Source organism: Thalassophryne amazonica, chromosome 1, assembly GCF_902500255.1.
Source record: "Thalassophryne amazonica chromosome 1, fThaAma1.1, whole genome shotgun sequence".
Lineage (NCBI taxonomy): Eukaryota > Metazoa > Chordata > Actinopteri > Batrachoidiformes > Batrachoididae > Thalassophryne > Thalassophryne amazonica.
Window position 1 is genome coordinate 126355825 of NC_047103.1, and position 24149 is coordinate 126379973.

The 24149-nt window shown below is 42.0% G+C and overlaps 1 protein-coding gene across 1 annotated transcript; it reads left to right on the forward strand.

Moving 5' to 3' along the window:
- The first annotated feature begins 1665 nt into the window (after positions 1–1665).
- LOC117513963 (erythrocyte band 7 integral membrane protein-like) lies at positions 1666–3442 on the forward strand. Its single transcript, XM_034174265.1, has 6 exons — positions 1666–1680; positions 1898–1967; positions 2069–2151; positions 2537–2740; positions 2976–3083; positions 3233–3442. The coding sequence occupies exons 1-6, from the start codon at positions 1666–1668 to the stop codon at positions 3440–3442; spliced, it is 690 nt and encodes a 229-aa protein (XP_034030156.1).
- The last annotated feature ends 20707 nt before the right edge of the window (positions 3443–24149 follow it).

Here is a 24149-nt window from a genome sequence, read left to right on the forward strand (position 1 = left end):
ATGGTTTGAGAGAGGGGTCAAGGAGGCATTCTATGTGAAACAGTTGAAACCCAGCCTTAACCGGGGAGGGGGTCTAAGACACGCTTTGTCCCCTGTTTACAATGGGGTACTCAGGTCAAAGCAGTTTCAGTCTTTTGTTCATGGTAATGAGTCATTCATGTCATCAGGAGAGTTGTCAAGGGAGCCATCAGGAGAGGCGTCTGTTCCATCATTAGGAGGGACAGCTGCCCTGTCATTAGGAGGGTGCTAACTAGAGCACAATAGGTGCTAATTAGAGCTATTGTTTAGTCACTAGCCTTAGCAACCTGCCTCTCGGTAGAAGGTGTCTGGTTAGGTTTAAAACTCCAGCTTTTGTGGCTTCTGTTTATTCTTCTCTACAAGAGTCAAGACAGAAGTCAGACTACCAGAGCAAGAATTTTAGCTGAGGAAGCTTCTGCGATTTGAAGCGAAACGTCCTCGCTTCAAGCAACCCAGTCCAGTCAAAGATTCAAGCTTCTCTACTATGTCCAGCTGGTTTCACTTTTAGGGGAGATGATGGTCTCATGAGACTCACAACTTTAAGCATTGGGCTTGAGACCAGAGGATTCTTGGTTCAAATCCCAGCCTGACTGGAAAATCATTAAGGACCCTTGGGCAAGGCCCTTAATCCCCTAGTTGCTCCCGGTGTGTAGTGAGTACCTTGTATGACAGCACCCTCACATGGGGTGAATGTGAGGCAATAGTGTGTAAAGCACTTTGACCATCTGATGCAGATGGAAAAGTGAAATATAAATGCAGTCCATTTACCATTTACATGTCATTGTGTTCGAAGTGACCTCTTATCTGGCTGGTTTATGGATTATATCCTCAAAAATAAAAGAAGAGCTGCTTCCTTTAAAGAAATAAAGTGGTAATGCATCAGCAGTTACATGGCATTTCTGAAATCTTCAGAAAAAGCCTTTATGGCAAATAAAGCATAAAGCTTTATGACATCATAGCACAAATGCTCATGGCAAATAAAGTAGAAAGCTTTATGTCATCAAAGCAGAAAAGCTCAGTGCAAATAAAGCAGAAGGCTTTATGACATCATAGCACAAAGACACAAAGTCTACAATAGATGAACCATCACTAAATGTTCCTTGTGTGACCAGCAGGTGTTTCAGTCAATCCCACTGTCAGCTGAAGAGGAAAACATGAGTTCAACAACGATTGTGGATATTGATGCAATTGAACTGGAAGAAATGAAACGACAAAAACATAAAACAGGTAATGATCGCATCAAACATTAACACTGGTCAGGTGAGCATGAGGCGTGCTCACTTAAAAACAATACTTGAGGCTTTTTGACGCTTTGAATGTTTTTTGACATCCTTAAATGAACTTTCATCAATGAGCTGAACCTGTTCAATTTATTTTGGTGTGTAAATGTGTTTTCCTTCCTTCAGTCTTGGAGACTCCAAATGACAGCATGAGCTGCTGTGATTGGCTGATGGTCGTTCTGTCGTTCCTGCTGGTGGTTCTCACTTTTCCACTCACCATATGGAGATGCTTTAAGGTCAGTTGATGATCAATTCATTCTGTAACACACATTTTCTGAACTTTAACAGCCAAGATTATTATTATTATTTAGATTATCGACAGTCATTAAACAGTCATCAGGATGTAGGACTAATTGCTGGTCTGATCATGTCAGATGTTGAGGCTGGACTCATGTTTATATATTGTTTTTGTTTTTTTTTTATTAAAAGGCACATCGGGGAAAAAACGTTAATTTGAATTTTAATGTTGTGTTTGATATCTCAAGGTCTTTTCCTAAAAAATGAGCTGACAGCATCACTCACTGTCAGGTTACAGGATCAGTGCAGATTTAAAATAAAAGTTTGACGTGATCATTAATGTGGTTTCTCTCTGTGCACAGATCATTCACCAGAAGGAGAGGGCTGTTCTCTATCGAATGGGTCACATTTGGAGAGGAAGCAAAGGACCAGGTCAGATAACAACAAAAACGTTTGATCAAAGAAAATTCAAAATGTTTTTCCTCATTATTGTGTTTGCGGTGGCTTCAACTTGTGTTGTTGTGATGTCACAGGGTTGGTGTTTATGTTGCCGTTCACCGACACCTTGATTAAAGTCAGCACAAAACTCCTCACCTTAAGCATCCCATCACAAGAGGTATGACTGACACACACACACACACACACACACACACACACACACACACACACACACACACACACACACACACACACACACACACACACACACACACACACTACCAGATACAATCAACACGTCCAATAATTTAGGATTTCATAGAATTTCTAAGATCAATCAAACTATAGTAGCACTCATTGAACACATACTGTAACTTCATGTTAAACAAATCACCAAATCAAGATCTTCATCAGGACTCAAATTATATCTTGCAGCCTGTTATGTGATACAGTTTTTAACCAAAATATTTACTTTTTAGCTATTGTTTTTGAATTATATCAAAAATATTCCACTCAGTACTCTGCATTCTATTTTATTTTTAAACCTGTTGTGCTGCTTTCAGGTTTTGACCAGTGACTTTGTGACGGTGAAGGTCCGTGCAGTGGTCTGTTACCGGATCAAAGACGCAGTTAAGGCCATGGCCAACGTCACAGATGTGCACACTGCGACCCAGCTGTTCTCTCAGAGCACTCTGAGGAACATACTGGGTACCAAGACTGTGTCTGAGATCCTGGTGAACAACAAGGAGATCACAGACAGTATGAAGGTACACAGGATTTTATATTGACTGTTACTGTAGTGAGCAGTAGGATCCAGATCAGACAAGTATAAACCATTTCACAGAACGAGCAGTATGCACCTTCTTGTTTTTCTGATCACATTGGCATTTGTCAGTTTTCAATATCTTCATCCTGCTTTGCTGACATTTTGGTCATTTTACTTCATTTGGACTGAGTGGGCATGTCTCCAGATGTAAAAATGAACATGTTCTGTCCTCTCAGGCCATTCTGGACTATGCAACAGAAGACTGGGGGATTGAGGTCCAGTGGGTGGAGATCAACACCCTCAACTTCAAGGACCAACAGCTGCAGAAAATTGTGGCAGCAAAGGTAATAGAAAAAAGATGGAATAGTTCTATAGAAATACAATTTTTCCTTCTTCAGGTCTTAATTGGACACTTTTTATTTTCTGTGCAATGATCTCTGACCCTGTGTCCTATTTATTCACCCTTCTTTTCATTGACTATCTCCTTCTTCAGGTGATGGCTGCAGAGGGAGAGGTTAATGCAGCACGGATGCTGAAGCAGGCGTCTTTGATGATGGGAGATTCTGAATCAGCCTTCAAGCTCCGGTACCTGCAGACCATGGAAACCCTGGCAGCTGACAAATCCATGAAAATCCAGATGCCATTCATGGGCGGCACTTTGGTGGGGTTTGATGGGACTGCAGGCCCAGCAAGAATTCACTGACCACCACCCTCCCCTGCAACACAACCAGCTTTTTCTATTCACCCATCTCTATATATATGCACTTCAAAATATACTTCAATGTTTTTGTGACTTTTCTCAAGCCAACAGGCTGTAAACTGATACATGTGTAATATATTAAAGGAGTAAATACACATATGCAATCTGTTGTTTTATTTTTGATCATGTTTGAGCAAATAGAGTTGTAAAAAGGAATAGTTTGCACCGTCTGTTGTGCTTAGTTATCATATTACAGGGAAACATATGTTTTATGCCAATGAATCCAATGGATGTTGACATTGTTTGACCTTTATTGTGGACACCAAACATTCAACATGGTCAAACCTATTCCATTTATTAATCCTATTAGCTCAAACAAGAATTTGCATCATTTTTTTTTACCACAATTGGAGCGACTTTAACTTTTGGCCCCTGTACAAACTGAAACCATTCCTCATCATTCCAGCTGTTTTTACTCCATAACTCCACAACATTCAGTCATAGATAATCATAGATATGCCTTTTTGAAATATTTATGATCAGACAAATAATGTGGCATAGTTTTTAATTTGATTGGAGCATTTTTAAATTAAATTTAAACCCATGCAACACACAGAACATGTAAACTCCACACAGAAAGGACCAGGTGGGAAGCAAGCCCATGACCTTCTTGCTGTGAGACAACAGTGTTCACCACTAATCCACCGCGCCACAGGTACAGGAACCAATGGAGCAGTATTTAGCGGAAGTGATTGTCTAAGTAGCCCATTGACTGATTTGTGTGAATTTCAACATTAACTATGCTGGATAGGAAACGGCAAGTTTGTCCAAAGTGATCAGTGTCAACAAAAGTATGTAGTTCCATGTCTCTGCCTGCCCACTGTTCTCTCTCCATCCACAACACTGTGCATAAAGCTGGTCTTTTATTTGACCTGTTCAAATCAGTTATCCACTTTCAAAGTTTTGAAAGATGGTTCTCTTCCCATCAAATTTTTCATCACATTTTTAGTCCATTGGCTGGTACCTTTGCTTGGGCAAAACTCAAAATAAAGTGGTGGAATACAAACAACAAGGTAACATTGCTCTACAGCTCCTTGTTAAATCTCAGACACTTGAAGGTCAAACACTAAACTTTCGTCAGCTCATGATGTACCCTCTGACAACAGTGCCATTCAGTTTGGCCAAAGCAAATGGTTTTATGGTGAAGACAGACAAGTCAAAAGGCTTACACTATCTGACCAAAGACACTGAAGACACTACTTGTCTCTGAAAATGTGAAGGACACATTAGTCATTGAACATGGGAATGCCTGCTTCCATTACATCAGAGACATACCAGCTATATTCCAAGGAACAGCCGAGAAAATCTTCAAGTGCATGAATAAAAGTTTGGATGTTGTCTTCAGCACTGACATGTACTGTACCAAGAAAATTCTTTCAAATGAGCTGAGAGGAAAAGCAGGAGATGTGGTGAAAAGCTCATTGTGAGTAGTGAGAAAACGAGAAGACCACAGAATTGGCCAAACTTCCTGACAAATGATGAGAACAAGAAACAGCTGGTAGAACTATTGTTTTCTTCATGGAGTAGTGGTGACTACAACTCTTCACTCAAAGAAAGAAATGTGATACTTGTGATGGAATGAAGGGCCTACAAGCTAATGTCTGTTGGGACGACAACGTCCGTAGAGGAGATTGTAACTCTCAAGTCCACACAGGAGGAAAAAGATTTGAGGGTTATCCTATACTGTCTTTATGCACAGGAAGCCGGGTACAAGTATGCATGGGTGCAGAGTCCTGATACGGACATATGCTTAATTTTACTTTACCACACAGATCGTCTCCCAAACATAACCATGATATTTAAGACTGGGAAGGGCAACAAGAGGCGCTGTGTAGATATCACAGCTATAGCAAACACATTGTCACCAACTTACCGTTGTTCTCTACTGAGCTTACACGCTTTAAGTGGGTGTGACAGTTGCAGTGCCTTCAAAGGCAAGGATAAGGTCAACCCCATTAAATCTCTGATGAGAAACCTCCGCTATCAAGAGGCATTTCGTGAATTAAGACAATGTGCAGATGTGTCTAGCCATGTGATGGAAATACTTGAGGAGTATACCTGTGCTTTGTATGTTGATTCTCGAGAGAAGCATGTTGATAGTTTGCGGTACAAGAAATTGCAGGCAAAGTGTGGCATTGGAAAGAAGTCCAAACTGAACCCGAAGATGAACTTCGAAATGGGTTCTCTACTTCCTTGTCAAAGCTGTTTGATACAACATGTGAATCGTGTGAATTACCAGGTGTTGATATGGAGGCAAGCACATATTCCAGATCCGATTCTACCTGATCCCATGGATGGTCATGGCTGGACATGCACGAATGGTCTCATGCAGCCGAAGTGGACAGATGGAGACATCCTTCCTCAACAGCTGGTGGACATTTTGGAAGAGACTGTTGCTGAAATTGATAGAAGTGATGATGATGAGGAGGAGGAGGACAGCTCTTCAGATGAAGAATATGTGTCTTGTGAGAAACGTGACAGCTCTGATGATGAATAAATTTGACCATGTTAGTCACATGTACATTTTGGTTTATGTTAGAACTTTAGACTTGACACGCCTGCAGATTGCCATATGATAACTTCTCCTGCATGGTGGCATATCATTGTCACAAGTAATCTGTCAAAAGCATTGTTCAGCACAAACATTTTGAGTGGTGATGTATTGCAATTGCCTTATTGGGTAAAAAGACATTACTACACTGCATTACCCCTAATCCAAAATAGCAGCTTTTCATCACCTTTGACAAATACCTTTACATCACTTGTAAAAGAAGCAACAATTGGCAAAATAATTGAATATTAGACCTTTTGATTTGTTGCAGGGACACCATGGGTCACTTCTTGGGGTGTTAACTTCACAAAATTCCCCATTTAGCATCAGGACACTGACATAAAGAGGCATGGGTTCAATTTTGGGCATTGACTAAATTCTGTGACCTTTTGACCTCTGATGACCTACTTATTGACCTAATTTGCATCTATTATATATCATCTGAAAGAGCATTTAAATACCAACATTTTGAGCGGTAGTCTGTTGCTGTGGACCTTCAGGGTGAGGAGATATTACCACATTAAAAATACTTGAAGTAAGTGCCTCAGGAACAAGTTTTTTCAATGTTAACCTGTTTTGTCCTGAAGAGGAAACCCATGGCTACTAGAAAATACCCAGGAAGTAGACCGGTGGGGAGGCCGCATGGGGGACCCCATCAGCCACTGGACTATTTGTGTTGTACTATAGCCACGTCTCCCTCTAAACCAACTGCTTGAAAATGCAATCTTCTTTCCAAAGGACACGGTTCTGCAGGGCTGTACAGTGCGAGCGTTTTGCTCGCATATTGCGCCTAAAATTTGATTGTGCGAGGAAAAAAAATAAAACGGGCGCACGTGTGCGAAAATGTATTTCAACCCTTTCATTCGCATTTTGATCCTAAAATAAATACAGTGGTCCCTCACTATAACGTGGTTCACCTTTCGCGGCCTCACTGTTTCGCAGATTTTTTTTAGTCCAATTTTGCATGCTTTTTTTTTTTACAGCACATTGTGTTCCGTGGCCTCATCAAGCAGCCGGTCGCGACACCGCGAAGGGAGAGCACGTGTTGTGTGGGCCGCCAGAAGAGGAGGTACTGCTGGCCCACCACCAGAGGGCGCCCTGTCTGGAGTGCGGGCTCCAGGCACCAGAGGGCGCAGCCGCCTCACAGGAGCAGCCAGGGTGACAGCTGTCACGCATCACCTGAAACAGCTGTTACCAATCATCTGATTGGCAGGGGTATATCAGCAGGACGACGTCTCCACCTCTTTGCTGAGATATCGTTCTACCTGGAAGGTAACGTACCTCAGCTGACTGATTGACAGTGCTATTTTTGTGACTTTGTGCGTTGTAGTGTGGACTACTTTTCCAACGAGAGGTGGAGGTAGTTTTTCCTGCCGTACGGATTCCTGGGTGCAAACGCGCCCTCCTTTAATTGCTTTTTGTTCCTCGCCAGCAGTACCAGGTCCGACACGTGGAGGCAGTGGCCACCTGGGAGTTCGGGACTTGGCGGCTCCAGTATTCCCGGGGTCTGGTGGCGGAGGAAATCGTGTGTGGTTCCGGTTCTGCTTTGGACAGGCGTCTCCTATCTTCGAGCCTGCCCACATGACACCTTTGTGAATTGACACCTGTCTATTGTTGTAATCTGTTGTATTTGTTGTGCACATTCACAACAGTAAAGTGTTGTTATTTGACCTACTCCATTGTCCGTTCATTTGCGCCCCCTGTTGTGGGTCCGTGTACCTACACTTTCCCAACAGCACGTGCATTGTGTTCTGCGTGTCTGTTTATAAGAATCTTCTCGCCCAGAAGTAAAAAGAGCGCCAACAACTACCCATAACTGTGTTCTACACTCAGAAAAAGACACCTGCAGCCAGGTGTGAGTCAGTGGAAAAAGACGTGACATCGTAGCGGCGCCAGGACGAAGAGGCGCGATCAGAGGAACTGTGAAATACTGATCAGTCACTATTAATAATTTCTTATGTGTCCAACCTCGTACGTTGATCGTTAAAATTAAATTCCTTAGTTCTAAAAGCCATCATAATTATTTATAGGAAAACGTTCTATTTTTATTTCTCAAACAAATGTTTGGGCCTGAAAACAGGTTGGTCTTATTTTTCTACTCAGATTTGAACTTTGAGAGTGTTTACACATGAGAGAAAAGTGAAAAAATGTTCATGCCTGATTGAGAAAAGTGTATAAAGTGTGTAGTGAGGGGTTTTACAGCTTTAAAACGTCTATAATAATTGTAAAAAATAACGCTGGCCACTTCGTGGATTTTGCCTATCGTGGGCTATTTTTAGAACGTAACTCCCGCGATAAATGAGGGACCACTGTATATCCCATAGAGAAAACCATTCCCACATCTGTACAAATCGACAAGAGTCTACAACTTAATATTTCCTTTTTTATCCTTCCCTTGTAAAATGAGACCAAGCGGGGAAATGTAGACCTCTTGTAATGACGTGGAGACGTCTCAACGCACAAGCTGCACTGATTCGCTATGCTCTAAGTCTTGGCTTGCGACTAGCTTGTGCAGTCAGATAAGCGAGCACTAGCATAGCAGCTACATTTACAACGAAAGGTGTGTGAGGAGACTAGAAAATGATTTTGTCGTACTTTCAAAGGAAACCCAAGGAACCAGGGGAGGGAACCTGAGGAGATGAGGAAAATGGTGAGGAGGATCAGGAGGAGATGGCAACAGGCAGTGAAACTGGCAGTAGGTCTAGAACTACTAGCACTGTGCGTTACTATTATTTTTGCAATGTGGGTCGATAGCAGCATTAAACTTGGTCCGTGGGCAGGGGGTCGGGTTCGACTGAACTGCCCACTTTAAGCGAGCTGTGAGCTTTTCATCCAGGGTTTTCTGCAGCAGCTATGACTCGTCCTCACCCCTTAAAACTCGGTGACAACAGCACACCTGCACTGAGCTTTACAAAGACATTTTTATGCTTTTTTTTCTCCTTTATTTAGAATTCTGAGCTGAGCCGCTCCGTATCTGCTGCTAAAAACAGCTGATCCTCCACGATGCATCAACAACTAACACTATTTTCCACTCAAATACACCTAAACTCTCTTTCTGAGGACCACATGATGTGAAAATGTAATACAACGTTCTTACCTGTAAATCTGGTCATGTTTTCTGCATAAATAAATGTTATCCATTCTTTGTGCTCAAATGCCAAAGCAGGGGCGAATCCAGATGGAATGGGGGCATGGGGCAAGGATGTGCCCCCCCCCCCACAACACCCCTAGATTAAGGTCCAGTTTTGAAGCCTTTTTGTTTTTACTACAACTACCAATACTACTTATAATAATAATAATTTCGACTAGTAAAATGTTTAGAGAGAATTTGAATGTTAGAAAAATGTTAGAAAGAATTTAATAGTTACATTTATAAACAATGTAGGTTAGAAATGGCACGTTTTACTGTTACAGTGCTGTCAACAGTTAAATATGAGGTCAAGAAAGAGATCTTTATTTTACTTTTTATAAAACAAGTATTTTCATTTAAGTCAAGAAAGAGTGACTATAAAGTGAGTTTTTGCAAAACAAGTATCATTGTCATGTTGAGGTGGCAGAGGGTTGTTGTCGGCAGCTGGGGAAAGTAACTAAAAAAGTAACTAGTAATCTAACTTTTTGTTACTTTTACAATTGAGTAATCAGTAAAGTAACTAATTTACTTTTTCAAGGAGTAATCAGTAATCAGTAATTGGATTACTTTTTCAAAGTAACTGTGGCAACACTGTTCTTAATAACGTATTGCCCTTTTAACATCAGTGACAGCTTGGAGTATTTTGTGGTAGTTGTGGAGGATGCTCTCTGATGGTAAAGCTGCCACTGAATATGTTTCGGACTTTATGTATTGGAGAAATTGTGCACAGTGCAAGTGTTGCATTTTGCATCACTACTCTTAGCTTCATAGTGGAGTAGAGCAGAGAAGGATTTTCTTTCACCAAACAGATCAAATCCAGGCTTGCATTTCAGATGTACCTTCTGGCAATTTGTAGCTAAGCTTTCAGGTCTTCTTTTTAAGAAAATCCTCCTCTATACCACTTCATCATGAAGATGGATAACTGGTGATACAAAATGCAAAGCTTGCACTCTGTATAATTTCTCCAATCACAGCCACATAAGCCTATAACTTCTTCTGGGTTGTCTGGGTATCTTGGTGGCTTTCCTCACTCTTCTACTTCTTGCACAGTTACTCAGTTTTTGAGAACAGTCTACTCCATGCAGATTTACCATAGAGTGCCATACTGTTTGTATTTTTTTTTAATTGATGTAAATAAAGTCCAAAAAATATTTAGTGGCACCTTTACCATCAGAGAGCCTCGTCCACAACTACCACAAAAGAGTCCAAGCTGTCACTGATGTTACAGGGGGAAATACACAGTATTAAGAACAGGGGTATGTAAACTTTTGAGCACAACTGTATGTATTAAAAAAATCTTTTGAACTGAAGAACCAGTTTGTTATACAGAAACCCTTGTTTAACTAATGTACTACTAAGTTTATGGTGTCTAGTGGAAAAACGGTAATTATCACAGACTCGACCAATTCTGACTAATTGGGAGGTGTAAACACTGTATGTAGGTTTACTCGGTATGTTGCTACTCATATAAGGAAACTTTACAATATGAAAGTTAAAATCATCCAGTCTGTCGAAAACTGCTGTTCTAAACTGTCTATCTATAATACTCAACTCTACATCTAAGTATGAGAGTTTGTTATTATTTTCTGTAGTCTTTTTAAGTTCTAATTCTGATGAATAAATGTTTTTAATTTCATTCTCAAAATTAGGGTTATTTAAAGTAAGTAGGTCATCAATGTAACAGAAGGTATTATTAAAGGTTTTTGCTGCTATTAGTTTTAAGTTTATCTTTCATAAATTTATATTCATAATAAAAAAAAGGAAAAGGTTAGCTAAAAATGGAGCACAATCTGTACCCATAGGTATCCCTATTGTTAGAAAATTCTGTTGCCAACCTCTATATAGATATTGTCTACAAGGAATTCTATATGCTCAATCATATTTTCTTCAGTTATATTATGATAATGTGTCGATGTTGTGTTAGACCACTATGTAGTGCTATCATTTCTAATAATGATATATTTAGAGCCTCTAATTCTAAAAGCTTCCCTGACTAGTTCATTGATACTATATATAAGTTGGTCATGTCGGATGTGCGTATATAGGGTGGAAAAATCAAAACTATCAAAAAGCTGTCATTCGCGAAAGAGAATAATACCCCACCTCTTGTCAAAAGTTTGATGGATGACGTCACAGTCAATCAGAATCGACTACGTCACTAAGCCCCGCCCCTAATCCCTCCCGTAATCCCACCCCATGACGTGTCACAGCCAATCAGAATCGACTACATCACTAAGCCCTGCCCCTAACCCTCCCTAATCCTGCCCCTATGATGTGTCACAGCCAATCAGCGTGAGCCCGCCCCAACCCCTCCCCTAATCCCACCCCTATGACATCACAGCCAATCAGCGTGAGCCCGCCTCCGGAGTCCCGCCCATCCATAATTAGTTCACACACAGGTGTCATTGCCCATCTATAATTAGTTCACACACAGGTGTCATATCAGCCTAATTTGCATTGAATGCTAGTCTGAGCATGTATGGGCATGTCTGCCCAATTTGCATCGACTGGGGTTCACCCCTTCCATGAGTCTCTGATGCTATAATATTATATATAAAATAAAGATTTATAAAAAGTAATTATTTAATTCTTTATAAAATGTAATTATTTAATTCATTAAACAATTGTTTAGTCTGGGAGCCCTGTGGGATTAACCCTTTAAAAAACGGTTCTGACAGAAACACTCATTGCAGGTGATGTGTGCACATGCATGTGCACGCGCGTGTGTGTGCGTCTCCCTTTAAAGCTGGTGCTGAGGTGGAATATCTCGCTTTTCAAACCGCGATGGCCCGACGTGTTTTAACTTTGCACTGCATAGCCGAAACTCCGGTAAATATTACAAAGGTCTCTAACGATGGGACAGCGCCTAAGAAGGTAAAATTATACATAAATCGTGTAAAACCACCTCTACCGCTCGACCACCTGGCTGGGGTAGTGAATTTTTAGTCAGGAGCCTGTCTGGGGTATATTTTCGAAGTGTATAAAGCAACCCTGAGTTTTTACGTTACCCTCGATTGAGCCCCACACCCCAAAAGTGACTTTGTGCACATATGACTGGGGCGTTATGTCCACCGTGGTCCCTGCTTATTTGAGAGGGAATGTTTTAGTGGATCCTCAGACAATCCGTGCTGAGAACAAAAAACATTTTCAGATTACATGGACCGGTTACACCAGCTCTCTGTATAAAGTGACCTTCGAAAGATATACTGCTGGGATACCCACTATGGCCAGGATGACCTTGGAACGCACCCACGGTAATCAGCGGGCCGTCGTAGAAGCCCCGGTACCGATGTGGGAAAAAAATGTTTTCAGCATATGGGGACAGAATCAGCCGTTTTTTTTAGGCACTGGCTGGAATATAAAGACATTATCGGAGTCAGAAGAAAGCTGACCCCTTTCTTTTGTTAAGGGGAATCTGGCCACTCCCACCCCACCCGACTATATATATTCATCTGCGGGGCAGGATGTGCTACCATTCGACAACCGATATCATGACTCAAGCTTTCACATCAGCTCACATTCCTCCAACTTCACCCCTGCCAGAGGAGGACGTCGATCGTGAGGGTCATTACACCGGCTACGAGGAAGAAGGCTGCTCGCAGGACCTCTTCACCTCACCGCCAGAATCCTGGCCGGGTTACTGCGAGCTTTCCTCGGCTGAAGCATCGGTAATGTGGGGCGAAGAAACCCAAGGGGTGTACCCTTGGTCACCATCTGTAATTTTAGACGACAAACCAGGATCACCCCCCAGTGTTTACGTCGGGGGTCAACCTATGGCTCCGGCTGAGGTCTGGGGTGAAACATCCCTCCCACCCCACCTGATACAAGAAGCGCTGTGTGGCGAGACGTGCGTCACACCAGTCATCGGTGACCAGCCGGATGGACTTCTCTCCAACGATTTTTTGAAAACAGTGAAACTGGCCGTCATCCATCTGCTGGCTGGAGTGATTGCGAATTGTAGAAAGGAACTCTGTTACGGCTGTCAGGTCGACCATCCGAGTCAGACGCAGCACGAATGCCTGGAAGAGGTATCTGAATTCTTTTACCCAATCAATTTCCATCGTGTGATTAAAAAGCCTCTGGACGGAGCGGTTTATTCCTGCAGTGCTCAAATTGCTGGCGAGCCATTACATAGTTCCCTCACTGGCAAGAGTCCAGGGTGTGGCTGAAAACATCTTGAACGAGCTGAAACACTGTAGTAATTTTGGTGGAGTGTTGAAGCAGATATCCAGCTGTTTGGAGCATGAAAATCCCACTCACATTCATGAAATGGAGGATGTCTGGCACGGCCTGATCTGATCGTCACCTGCAGAGCTTTTTGTTTTCATATATCTATATATATCTGTGTCAACGTTCAATTTATCATGGGAAATTATCTGATTAATCTGTGTCGAGGTGTAAGGGATCGTTATGTCATTCGTGAACTGTCGCATCTTTTAAATCAGGCTGTCACACACAGGCTGAACAATATTACAATGTCTTCTGTATTGGAAAGGGTACTGGACTCTGTTAAAAATCAGGCCGCTCCAGAGTTTTGGGAGGAAAACGTGCTAAGAACCGTTTTGCAAATAGCGGATAACTCTGCCTACATTGTCTTACACAGGATTTCCGTTATGGTTACTGACAATTTTCCTCGATTTAATCCCTACCACCTCTTTACACTGTACACATTTATCATGGACGTCCTTTGTCACAGTGTAAGACTACAACTCCTGGAGAGATCTGAAGTCCTGACCGTCCTACAGAAACTTAATACAGCGATTTGTCTGAATAATGGCGGGGATGTTTTACACCGAACCCTGCAGATGATTAAATAGTAACTTTTTTTCTGTTTTGTTTTTTTTTAAATGAATGATAAAAAATGTGTAAAACAATAATTTTCTGTTTTTAAGTTGCCTGTGTAAAACAAGAATTTCTCTGTTTTTTGAGTTGCGTGTGTTTGTAATAAAATGATATATATATAAACAAGGATTGCCTGTTTATTCGTCATTCACATACTTGATCCCTTACATGACGGTTGAAGAAAGAGTGATGAGAAATGTGTATTATTACCCTTCAAATCCCGGAAGCTTCGGCGGTGTGGAACACTTACAGAAAGCTGTCAAAGCCGAATCAGGGGTTAAACCCTCCAGGAAAGATGTGGAGTATTTCTTGTCCAGGGAAGATGCTTACACTTTACATAAACCCGCAAGGATGAATTTTATCAGAAATAGGGTGTTTGTTACAGCCCCTATGAAAATTCCAGGCTGATCTCTGTGATATGCAGGCTGTATCAGCTCATAACGATGACTATAAGTATCTCTTAACAGTCATAGACCTATTTTCAAAAAAAGCATATGCCAGGCTTCTCAAAACGAAAACAGGTCGTGAGGTCACAAACGCTTTCGCCACCGTTTTACAAGAAAGCGGAGTCCCACAGAAGTTGTAGGCTGATGCTGGGAAAGAATTTTTCAACAAGGTTTTTTCAGCCCTCATTAAAAAAAACACCATAAAACATTTTTCAGCTACCAGCGATCTGAAGGCCTCAGTCGTTGAACGCTTTAATCGGACACTAAAAACCAAGATGTGGAGGTTTTTCATTGCAAACAATACACGTTGTTACATCGACGTGCTGCAGGATCTGCTTAAAGCCTATAATGCATCTTATCATAAAGCATTAAGATGAGTACAAATGAGGTTAATACTCAAAATGTCGATCAAGTGTTTCAAAATTTGTATGGGACTTTTCCCCTACACACAAGGCCTATGAAGTTTAAATATAAGGTTGGTGATATAGTCAGGATCTCCAAGCTCTGGGGAGTTTTTGATAAAAAATATCAACAGAGTTTTACAGATGAAATGTTCAAACTGTCAGAATGTATTCCACGTTTCCCACCTGTGTATAAATTAACGGACTACGATGGCGAGATCATTGAAGATTCATTTTATGAACCAGAATTGCAGAAGGTTAAAATATCAAAAGACAAACAATCAGGTTCAAGAAATTATTGGTGAACGTTTTACCAAGGGGAAGAAATTTGTATTTGTCAGGTGGAAGAACTGGCCTGAAAAATTTAACTCCTGGGCTCCTGCAGACCAACTGATGGCCATATAAATGTGACGACATCTATCTTCAACCGGCATATGAAGAAAGGGTCGGGACCTGAGACAAGGATTTTATGTGACTCTGCCTTCAAACGCCAGCCTAAAAGTATTCCCGGATAACACGATTTCATGCTACCAGGTGGACTTTGTTCGACACCTGGATTTAGAGGGAGAGTGGGTTGTGGCACTGACTGAGATTTCTTATCCTCACACTTGGTTAAATATTCCGGAAAAGCATTGCTCTACGTTTCAGGTGAAAAAAATTACATCCATGAACAAAATCTCTGTTCACTCAACTTCTTTTGAGGCAAGATATTATGACAACTTTGACCTTATTGCAACGCAGATAAACTCTCGTTTGAAGAATATAGATCCAAAGATCTCTTTAAAATATGACGATATTCAAAAAATTTTGTGTGGGAAGGAGACGGTACCTGCCACGTACATTTTGAAACCCCAACGGCGTACATGCTGGGGTTACAGCCTGATAAGTGGTTGAGATGCGGGCCTGGGGCCGTGACCTTCCCACGTTTCCCTGATATAAAAGGTGGGTTATATCATTTTTTCTGTTACAGAGACGTTGTTCAAGCTCAGACGGTGGGTGACAGTTTTGCTCCTCTGCTCCGCTGTTTCGTGATCCAAGGGAAGTTTGGAGAAATTATCACGCAAAGATTCAACCCTACTTATTATATTCCAGTTTCTAAAAGACATATTGAAAAGATACACATTGAGATTCATACAGATCAAGACGAGCCTGTTAAATTCACATAAAGTAATTGTCACGTTACACTTTAAACCGACGGGTTAAAAACAAAAACAATGCAACCTGATATTTATAGATTTGTTCCTTATTATGAAAATCAGGTCAGTCACGGTTTTTCCGGCGCCCCCGTTATGTACGGGAAAGGTTTGGGTAACATATTTTCAAAATTATTCAAGTTCGTCAAGCCTTTATTTAAACAAGGATACGCACTTACCAAACTTCACCTGAAAAATGCCGCCAAAAATATTGCGTCCGATGTGGTGTTACGATATAATTCACCCGAGGGCGCCATGAGCGAACTAGACCTGTTTACCGTCCCAGCGACACAACTCTCGATAGAGGACAGTCAATATGTGGAAATAACTCTGATATCGGCACTGACTGACACCGGACCGATCGAATGTTTTATCCCCGGAGACGGAGAAAGATACCTGGATTTAAATAATACACTGATTCATCTCCGGGTGAAAATTACAAATGCTGACGGGAGTAATCTGGCTGCTGATGCCAGCATGGGGCTAATAAATTACCCCCTGAACACAATTTTTTCACAGGTCGATGTCACTCTGGGTGACAGGTTAATTTCGCAGTCCAGCGCCACACATCCTTACAGGGCTATGATTGAAACGTTACTGAACTTTTCAGCTGAATCACTCAAATCTCAGTTCACAGCAGGCCTTTTTTTCAAAGACACGGCAGGCGTGATGGATTCAACCGTGACGGCTGATAATGGGCCCAACACAGGTCTGGAGAGCAGAGCGCGCCTCACCGCTCGGTCGAGAGAAATCCAGCTGCTTGGTCCGTTACACGCAGACATCTTTTTCTGCGAGAGGTCGTTGTTAAATAATGTTGACCTTATAGTTAAGCTGATTCGCGCAGGTGATGCTTTCAGCCTGATGTGTGCTGATAAGAGCACTTTTAAGTTGAACATCCTGGGAGCGTCTCTTTTTGTTAAAAAAGTCTCAGTCTCCCCAGCAGTTATCCGTTATCATGGATTAATGTGAAAATCTATGTTATCCCTCACAATTCCAGAATTTGCAATCAGGAAAATCTGTTTCTGGGGGTCATGCCGAAATACGTCGTCCTGGGTATGGTGAACCACAATGCTTTCAGCGGAAAAAGGGATTTATCCCCGTTTAACTTCCAAAACTACGATGTGGAATATCTGGCTCTAAGCCAAAATGGGAGACAGGTGCCTTCTAAACCCTTCCAACCGCAATTTAACAACGGGATCTCTGTCAGAGAGTTTTATAATTTGTACACAGCCACAGGGAGACATTTGAAGGATCTTCCTCTCCGTATAACTCGTGATGATTTCCCGTTGGGATAGGCCTTGTACGCCTTTAACCTGAGTCCGGAGGAGGATACAGGGGCATTGTCACCGGTTTCTACTGGCGGTCTAAGGCTTGAAATGCGTTTCAGAGTGGCGACCCCACATACGATAACACTAGTGGTCTACACGTGCTATGACTCCATTCTGGAAATTAACTCCAAACGACAAGTGTTGGTCGATTTTTACTGAATCATGAACACCCTTGAGTTGGAGGCCGTGATGAGGCATTTAGCAGCAAACATTTTCAGAGGAGTGTGGGCCTGTGATGAATTAGATCGCATCATCGATCACTGTTGAAAAAGATAGTGGAGCTACGTTTTTTGATTCCTTCGGATTTAGCCCGGACTTCAACCTGTACCCCAAAGGTATCCTACAGTATTTGGAAAATCAACGTGGGATTACAAAGATTTTCTATCATAATAGACAGCTACAACATGAAATGTCAGATGTGTGCGGGCAACACTGTGTCTTTTATTTATCTAAAAGAGCCTGCGGGCTGTCCTACAAAGATGTACTGTCTTTATACACCCACAACACTTAAGAACGATGATATGTTTTTTGAATTTGTGAAGGAATATCAGCAATGTACCAGAACAGGCTGTAAGAGCTTGTGTAACCAGTGTTCATGTTGTTTTCATGCGTTTAAAACCTGTTACAATTTATACTGAATGAAATTGCTGTAGACTGTTACTTTTGTAAAGATTTTTATTGTGGTGATAAACATGCTGTATAACAACAAATTATATATTAAATAAATGATTAGTACAATAACAAGGTCTGCTTCTTTTATTTGAAAACTCTGTGATCTTCTTTCATGCTGGAAGTGTCACCAGCTCTGATGCCTGGGTATCTCTGACCATGTTGCTGATCTGGTTAGCCTCAGAAAGCAGTGTTTATGTGGGAAATTCTTCCCAAATGGTCGGCTTCACCTTTCTTTTCCTCTTGCTGGGGGATTTGGATGCAACTGGTGACTCATCCGGCAATATACTGGCTTTTTTTTTTTAATTTCTGCAGTTCTTCGCGGGCTGCAGGGTTTGAAATGCAGGTCACAGGAATATTATATTCATTCAAAACAGTAAGAAAACACCCCCAGCCTGTTGGAGGGTTGGATTTTTTGAAGGAAGAGCTGAGATATTTCATAAGATCGATTGCATGGGAACCCTTAACTGCCCGCCCATTATAAATAAATTCACCCGATGCGGTCCAAGTAGCATTACCTGTGGAAATCTTCCTCATAATATACTCTGCATTCTTACGGTCTCTCAAGGGCAGGTTCTCTATCACCTCCCTCATGGTACCCGTGAACTCCTCCTCTTTCGGTGTAATAACGGACTCCTTTTCAGAGGGTGAAACACGTGCCCGCTTTTCATTCTCCCCCTGCCTGATAAGCATTAAATAACGCTGCAGGAGAGCCTCATATTTTTTAATTTTCCCATAAGGACTCTGTCCATCCTCAGCTATAAATGCCCTCATTTTAAAATCCAAATCATTTTCAGCAGACTGTCTGATGTCTGGACCACCAGGATTCAACCGTTGCGTATTTGAGGTCATCTGTTCAAGTTGCTGGGGCGTTAACAGAAACATCTTCTGAGTCGATTTTGACGTCATTTATCCTCGTATGAGTTGAGTAATAATCGGCAGTGCAGCAGCCAGTAGTGGCAACAGGAATCCTCCAGTCTGTATAAGACTCCTGCGTTTACTCTTTAAGCTGGTCTTTTTAGCCGCCAAAAGCCTTAAAGCTTTTCTCCTCCTTTTCAGGGTGCTGAATTGTCTCCTGTTCAGGACAATATTACCCTTTAAAATATTCAGAGCAATCTCAGATAAGGCATGCAGAAGGTCGGGAGCCGCCGTTCTCAAAATGTCTTGACGCTGATGTGGGCTGGCTTTGATTAGAGTTTTAAGAATGTCAGCGTTCCTTTTTAAAAGTGAGCTCATGGTCTCCTGTTGGATTTTGCAATATATACAGCCGGCCACTGATTTTGCAACAACCCTGTTCTCAGTCTAAACCGATCTGGGCAGTTTTGTGTACAGTCCAGGAATAAATATCCGTATGGTTTGCTGGTTGCGTCTTCTAAGCTGTCCAAAAAATATTGTTTTTTGAGGGGAACATTTGTTGAGCTAAAATATTCATCTGCAGCTTATCACGTGGGTTTTTAAAGAGCACTATATAGCTTGTGTTGAGACTGATTGTTCTGCTGTATTTCCCCTGATGAAACACATTCTGAGTTATTAAAATTATTGACATATTCCTATGGTGTCTGTACTGTGTAAATACTCTCACAACTCCGGGGTCATCAGCGGCCTGAAAAATGAGATCGTCCAATATTATCAGGTGAGACTTACCAGAAGGAAACAGACTTTCATCTTCGAAAGAATCAGGCAGACCTTGTACAAATTGAATGTTTTTATTCTTCGGCCTCAGTTCAGAGTACATGGGTTGGAATGAGGTGTAAATCCATACAATATTTTCCGGCACATCTTTCATTACATGATCACAGTTCTCCAATAATGATTTAACAAAAACAGTTTTTCCTGATCCACTTGGTCCTATTACGAGGCATGAGAAAGGTGTCTGCAATCTTGGGTCAAGCAGGATAGGCTCTCCAAAATCAGACATGCTTTTCAATATCCAAAGGGTTCAGTCAGACTGTCAGGCAAAAGACGTCGTTTGTCATACACGACTCAGAAGGTTTTCTGGAATGACGCATTTGTCAGCTTGAAGCCGTTTTTATGACGTTTGATACCTTGCTGTGGCACTTTGATCATGGACCCATTGGCAGGATTTTTTACATAACCCTCGATCAAGTCTTTGATGCTGTCAAAGTTTATTTTTTGACAGCTAGCACGAGTTTGTGTGATCCCTTTCACGCGCATAACAGTTTTTCCACTCAAGGTTTTATACACGTAACTTTTCGGTCCCGCCACCGCAAATTCAACAATAGTGTCCCCACTCAACTCATCTGTTAACTGCCCGAGAAAATTACCGGCGGGTAACGGGGTTTCACCATCCCTGCAGACATAGATCAGGCTATCTGTATCGTAGTACCTGATCCTCTCTGGGGTCGCCACCTTTTTCATAAATCCATACAGAGTCAAGCGCGCATATGACGTGGTGAATGCAGCAATAAATATATTTTCTGCTTTACCCGGATGAGCTATGCATTGTGACCCATACCGCCATTGGACCATACCCACATCATTATTCAGAAATGAAAAATAGGTGATGTCATACTGGTCGGGGGAAAAGAAATCTGAAAAATTCCTCAGTGTTCCTGAGGAGTTTGGTTTGCATGAGATTATTCCTCAGCGAATTTCCCCGCAGAAGGAATTCAGACATAATTTTGCCATTTGTCTTTTTGCAGGGTTGAGGGAAATTTTCCCCGGGTCCAATCTGATTTTTTGATCGATCCAGTAGTCCTCGACATATTTCCCCCTGCTCTCAGAGTCTTTATCAGATTCATTTTCATTTTCAGATTTATTCAGATATCCAGATGCCTCCTGTTTATGTTTTAAAAACGTGTTTATGTACCCCACAAATATATTATCGCTTTTAGTTTCGAAATGCCAGACCTCGTTAATCTCTGCCACAATGTAACCTTTATCCAAAGCTTTGTGAAATTCATGGGTCAGCCACGTCTCATTCAAAACACTTTCCTGATTGCTGTGTGTGCATGATTCATCTTGGTTGTTGAGATCAGCACACAGACGACAAAGAGGAAAGACTAGCTTTCCCTGAGGCGTCCGGTAAGGAAGAATGGGGAAATGTAACCCGTGCGGCGGGTAGACGCTAGCTTTGATGAGACCGAAATATGAACGAGGGTCTTGGAAATCCCTGACAATGATTTTCGGATGTCCTGTGGGGTATGTGAAATTTATGTTAATGTAAGGGTACAACGATGTCACATCAACATAATAATGAATCTGTTCACCCTGACCTGACGTGTACCGCAGATGTGCAGGGGCTGTCCGTCCCCCGTACAAAGCATCTCTTGGTTCGAAGGGTTTCGGGGCTCGGTACTGCTGAAGAAATTGTCGGACTGTCTGATTATTTTTTATGTTATTCCATTCATGCTCCCAGATAATGGTAAGACTGACACCCTCCATCGCCCGCAAAGCTGCTAATTTCATCTGACACACCGCGTACAGCTGACCGAATGTGGTGTTCAGAAAAGGATTTTTTTCATGGGCCAGAAAACAGGTTGGACAACTGTGATAAAAGCAGCCAAGGAATTCCCAGACATTTTTCACCCCGTTAACCTCCGCATAACCATCAGCGGTATACGCCCCCAGCTTTTTCTCACCCTGGTTCAGTGTGTGAGCGATTGTAATATTTCGGTTCTCCATTTCCCATTCTAACCATTGAATCAAACCGTCTGAAACTCTTTTATACTGTTGGTGGTAATTGCTGGCTGACAGTAATGCTGACGGCCAATGTATTGGGTGGAAGAAAGTTTGTTTTAAAAACTTTCATACAGGCTGAGGCAATTGTAGTGCAGCTGAAAGGGTCCACGCGTGTTTCGCTGACAAATTCCTTCATAAATTTAATGCATGCTGCTGCGAGAATTCTAGTGTCATTATTGCAGTACATCATCGCCTCTGCTTTAAAATCGAAAACGGAGTTCTGTCTGGTTTTGTACCATGCATCAAATTCCCATTTTTCTGTCTCAGACATTTTCGCCATGCCATACGCAGCGGGATCAGGATATGGACCAATTTAATCCAAATTTTTTGCTGAGCTGAACAGGTGCGGAAAGTAACCTTTCCGCATACCCGCCTCCACTTCGATACCCATAGCTTTCGGCATTTGAGCGAGGCGCATGGTTAAAAATGACAGCGAATCAATGTACTTCTGCCTGAACGCCTGATCGGACATTTGCAGAAGTTTACTCCCTGTCATAATCAGTTCAGGAGTGATACCCTGACTGATTAAATATTGCAGAAGGAGATAACCGTCGAATCCTTTAGAATTGTGCGCTATGAAGATGTGATCCTCGAATATCTTTGCTCTAAAATGTTTGAAAAATTCAGCAACGCAATCAGTCCCCCATGCTTTCCAGATGCGGCCAGTCATTGTCTGGGTGCTGACATAAAACGGGACGTGTTCTCCGACATCATTCATAAATGTTTCAAAGTCATAAAACACATATTTATCAGAATAAGACTCTGCTGGTTTGATTGGTGTCATATAGCACAAGTGGGGCTCGTCTGTCTCCTCAAGCTTTTCACCACATACCGGACATGACGAGTGCTTACAGATGTGAGGGCTGCTTTTTTAGAGAAGGGTACATAATACTCTCTTCTGCATTTAAGACATATTTTCCTGCAATCACGCAGGCTTACAGATTTACCTGCGACAGGTCACAACCTCGGTTCTTTATGCCTGACATAGCATAGCTCAGACCGACAGTTCTTGTTACAATTAGCGCAGGAAATAGGGTGTTTATAATTGTCTCCACAGTCAGGGGTCTCGCATACACTGCAGCACCGCGAGCAGGAGTGCCCCCGCTGACACTCATATCCGATAAAGCAAAAATCACAGAAATATTTCACCCTCAGGAACTGTTTCACATTCATGATTCCGTAATAATAGTTTCTGAAAAGAAATAGAAATGCTGTTTTTTCAGGGGAGTGATTAATCTGCGCTGTCTGGAATTTGGATAGCTTTCTTTCCCCATCAGCTCTAAAAAACACCACAATTTTGCAATCGAGAGCCAATTCAAATTTTCCAAGGTGGTCAAATGACACGGGTGTGCTCCTCGATAATCCAACGGAACTTTGTAACTCGTACGCCCTGGCGGTGGCTTCCTGGGTAGTGAGATGTAGGTTTAATAATTGGATGAGATTTATTGCAAAACATAGCTGATTATCAACATTATGCACAATGTTGAGACACCGGGCCTTTTTCACTATCAGCTCATCATCGAGAAGGCTGGTTATTTTACGCTTATAACCCCCACCAGTGGGATTATGCACGACTTGAACAACCAATTCGAGCAAGCTGTCAGATAACACATTCGCATTTGATTGAGCAAGGCGCTCGAGAAGATTTTGGAACCCAGCCAAATCACCATCAGCGTCGCATGTCCTGATAAGAGCCCCCTGATTGTGGAGACTTTCACCTCTAATTTCTGCCTGTACAATGTCACCCTCCCTGGCATATGATAGTGCTCTTTCAACAGAGCTTTGAAAGGTGGTCATGACACCATTGTAAAACTGAGAAAAGTCTGGGGTATCCCCTGTTGCAGGGAAATTTAACATTTGCCAGATTTCCACGTTATTAAACCTGTTTCTGGTTGTTGTAACAAGATTTCTCCCTGCCCCACTCATGACAGGTGCCCCTCCTGTGCGATCCCTGCTCTGACGGTGTGATTCTAATTCACTGCGCAGAAGTGATGACATTCCCGGTCTCTCGTCTTCTCCCCTCGAGGAGGAAACCGTGCTGATTGGAAGGGGGGTTGGTGAGGAGGCTCCTGGTATTTCGTCGTCCAAGCCGGCGAAACGCACGGCTGGCGCACGTCTGAAACAGGTTTGTAATGTCCGCGTAGATTTCTCTAAACACAGAGCAGATATACCAATTTTATTTAACAACTCACTTTTAAATAATCTGTAGTAATATCACAAATAAAATAAATAAATAAATAATCTGAGATAATTACCTCTCCCGGCTGGCGCACGTCCGAAACAGGCTTGTAATGCCCGTGCAGATTTCTCTAAACACAGAGCAGATATACGATTTTATTTACACAACTCACTTTTAAATCATCTGTAATAACTTATAAAATAATTATC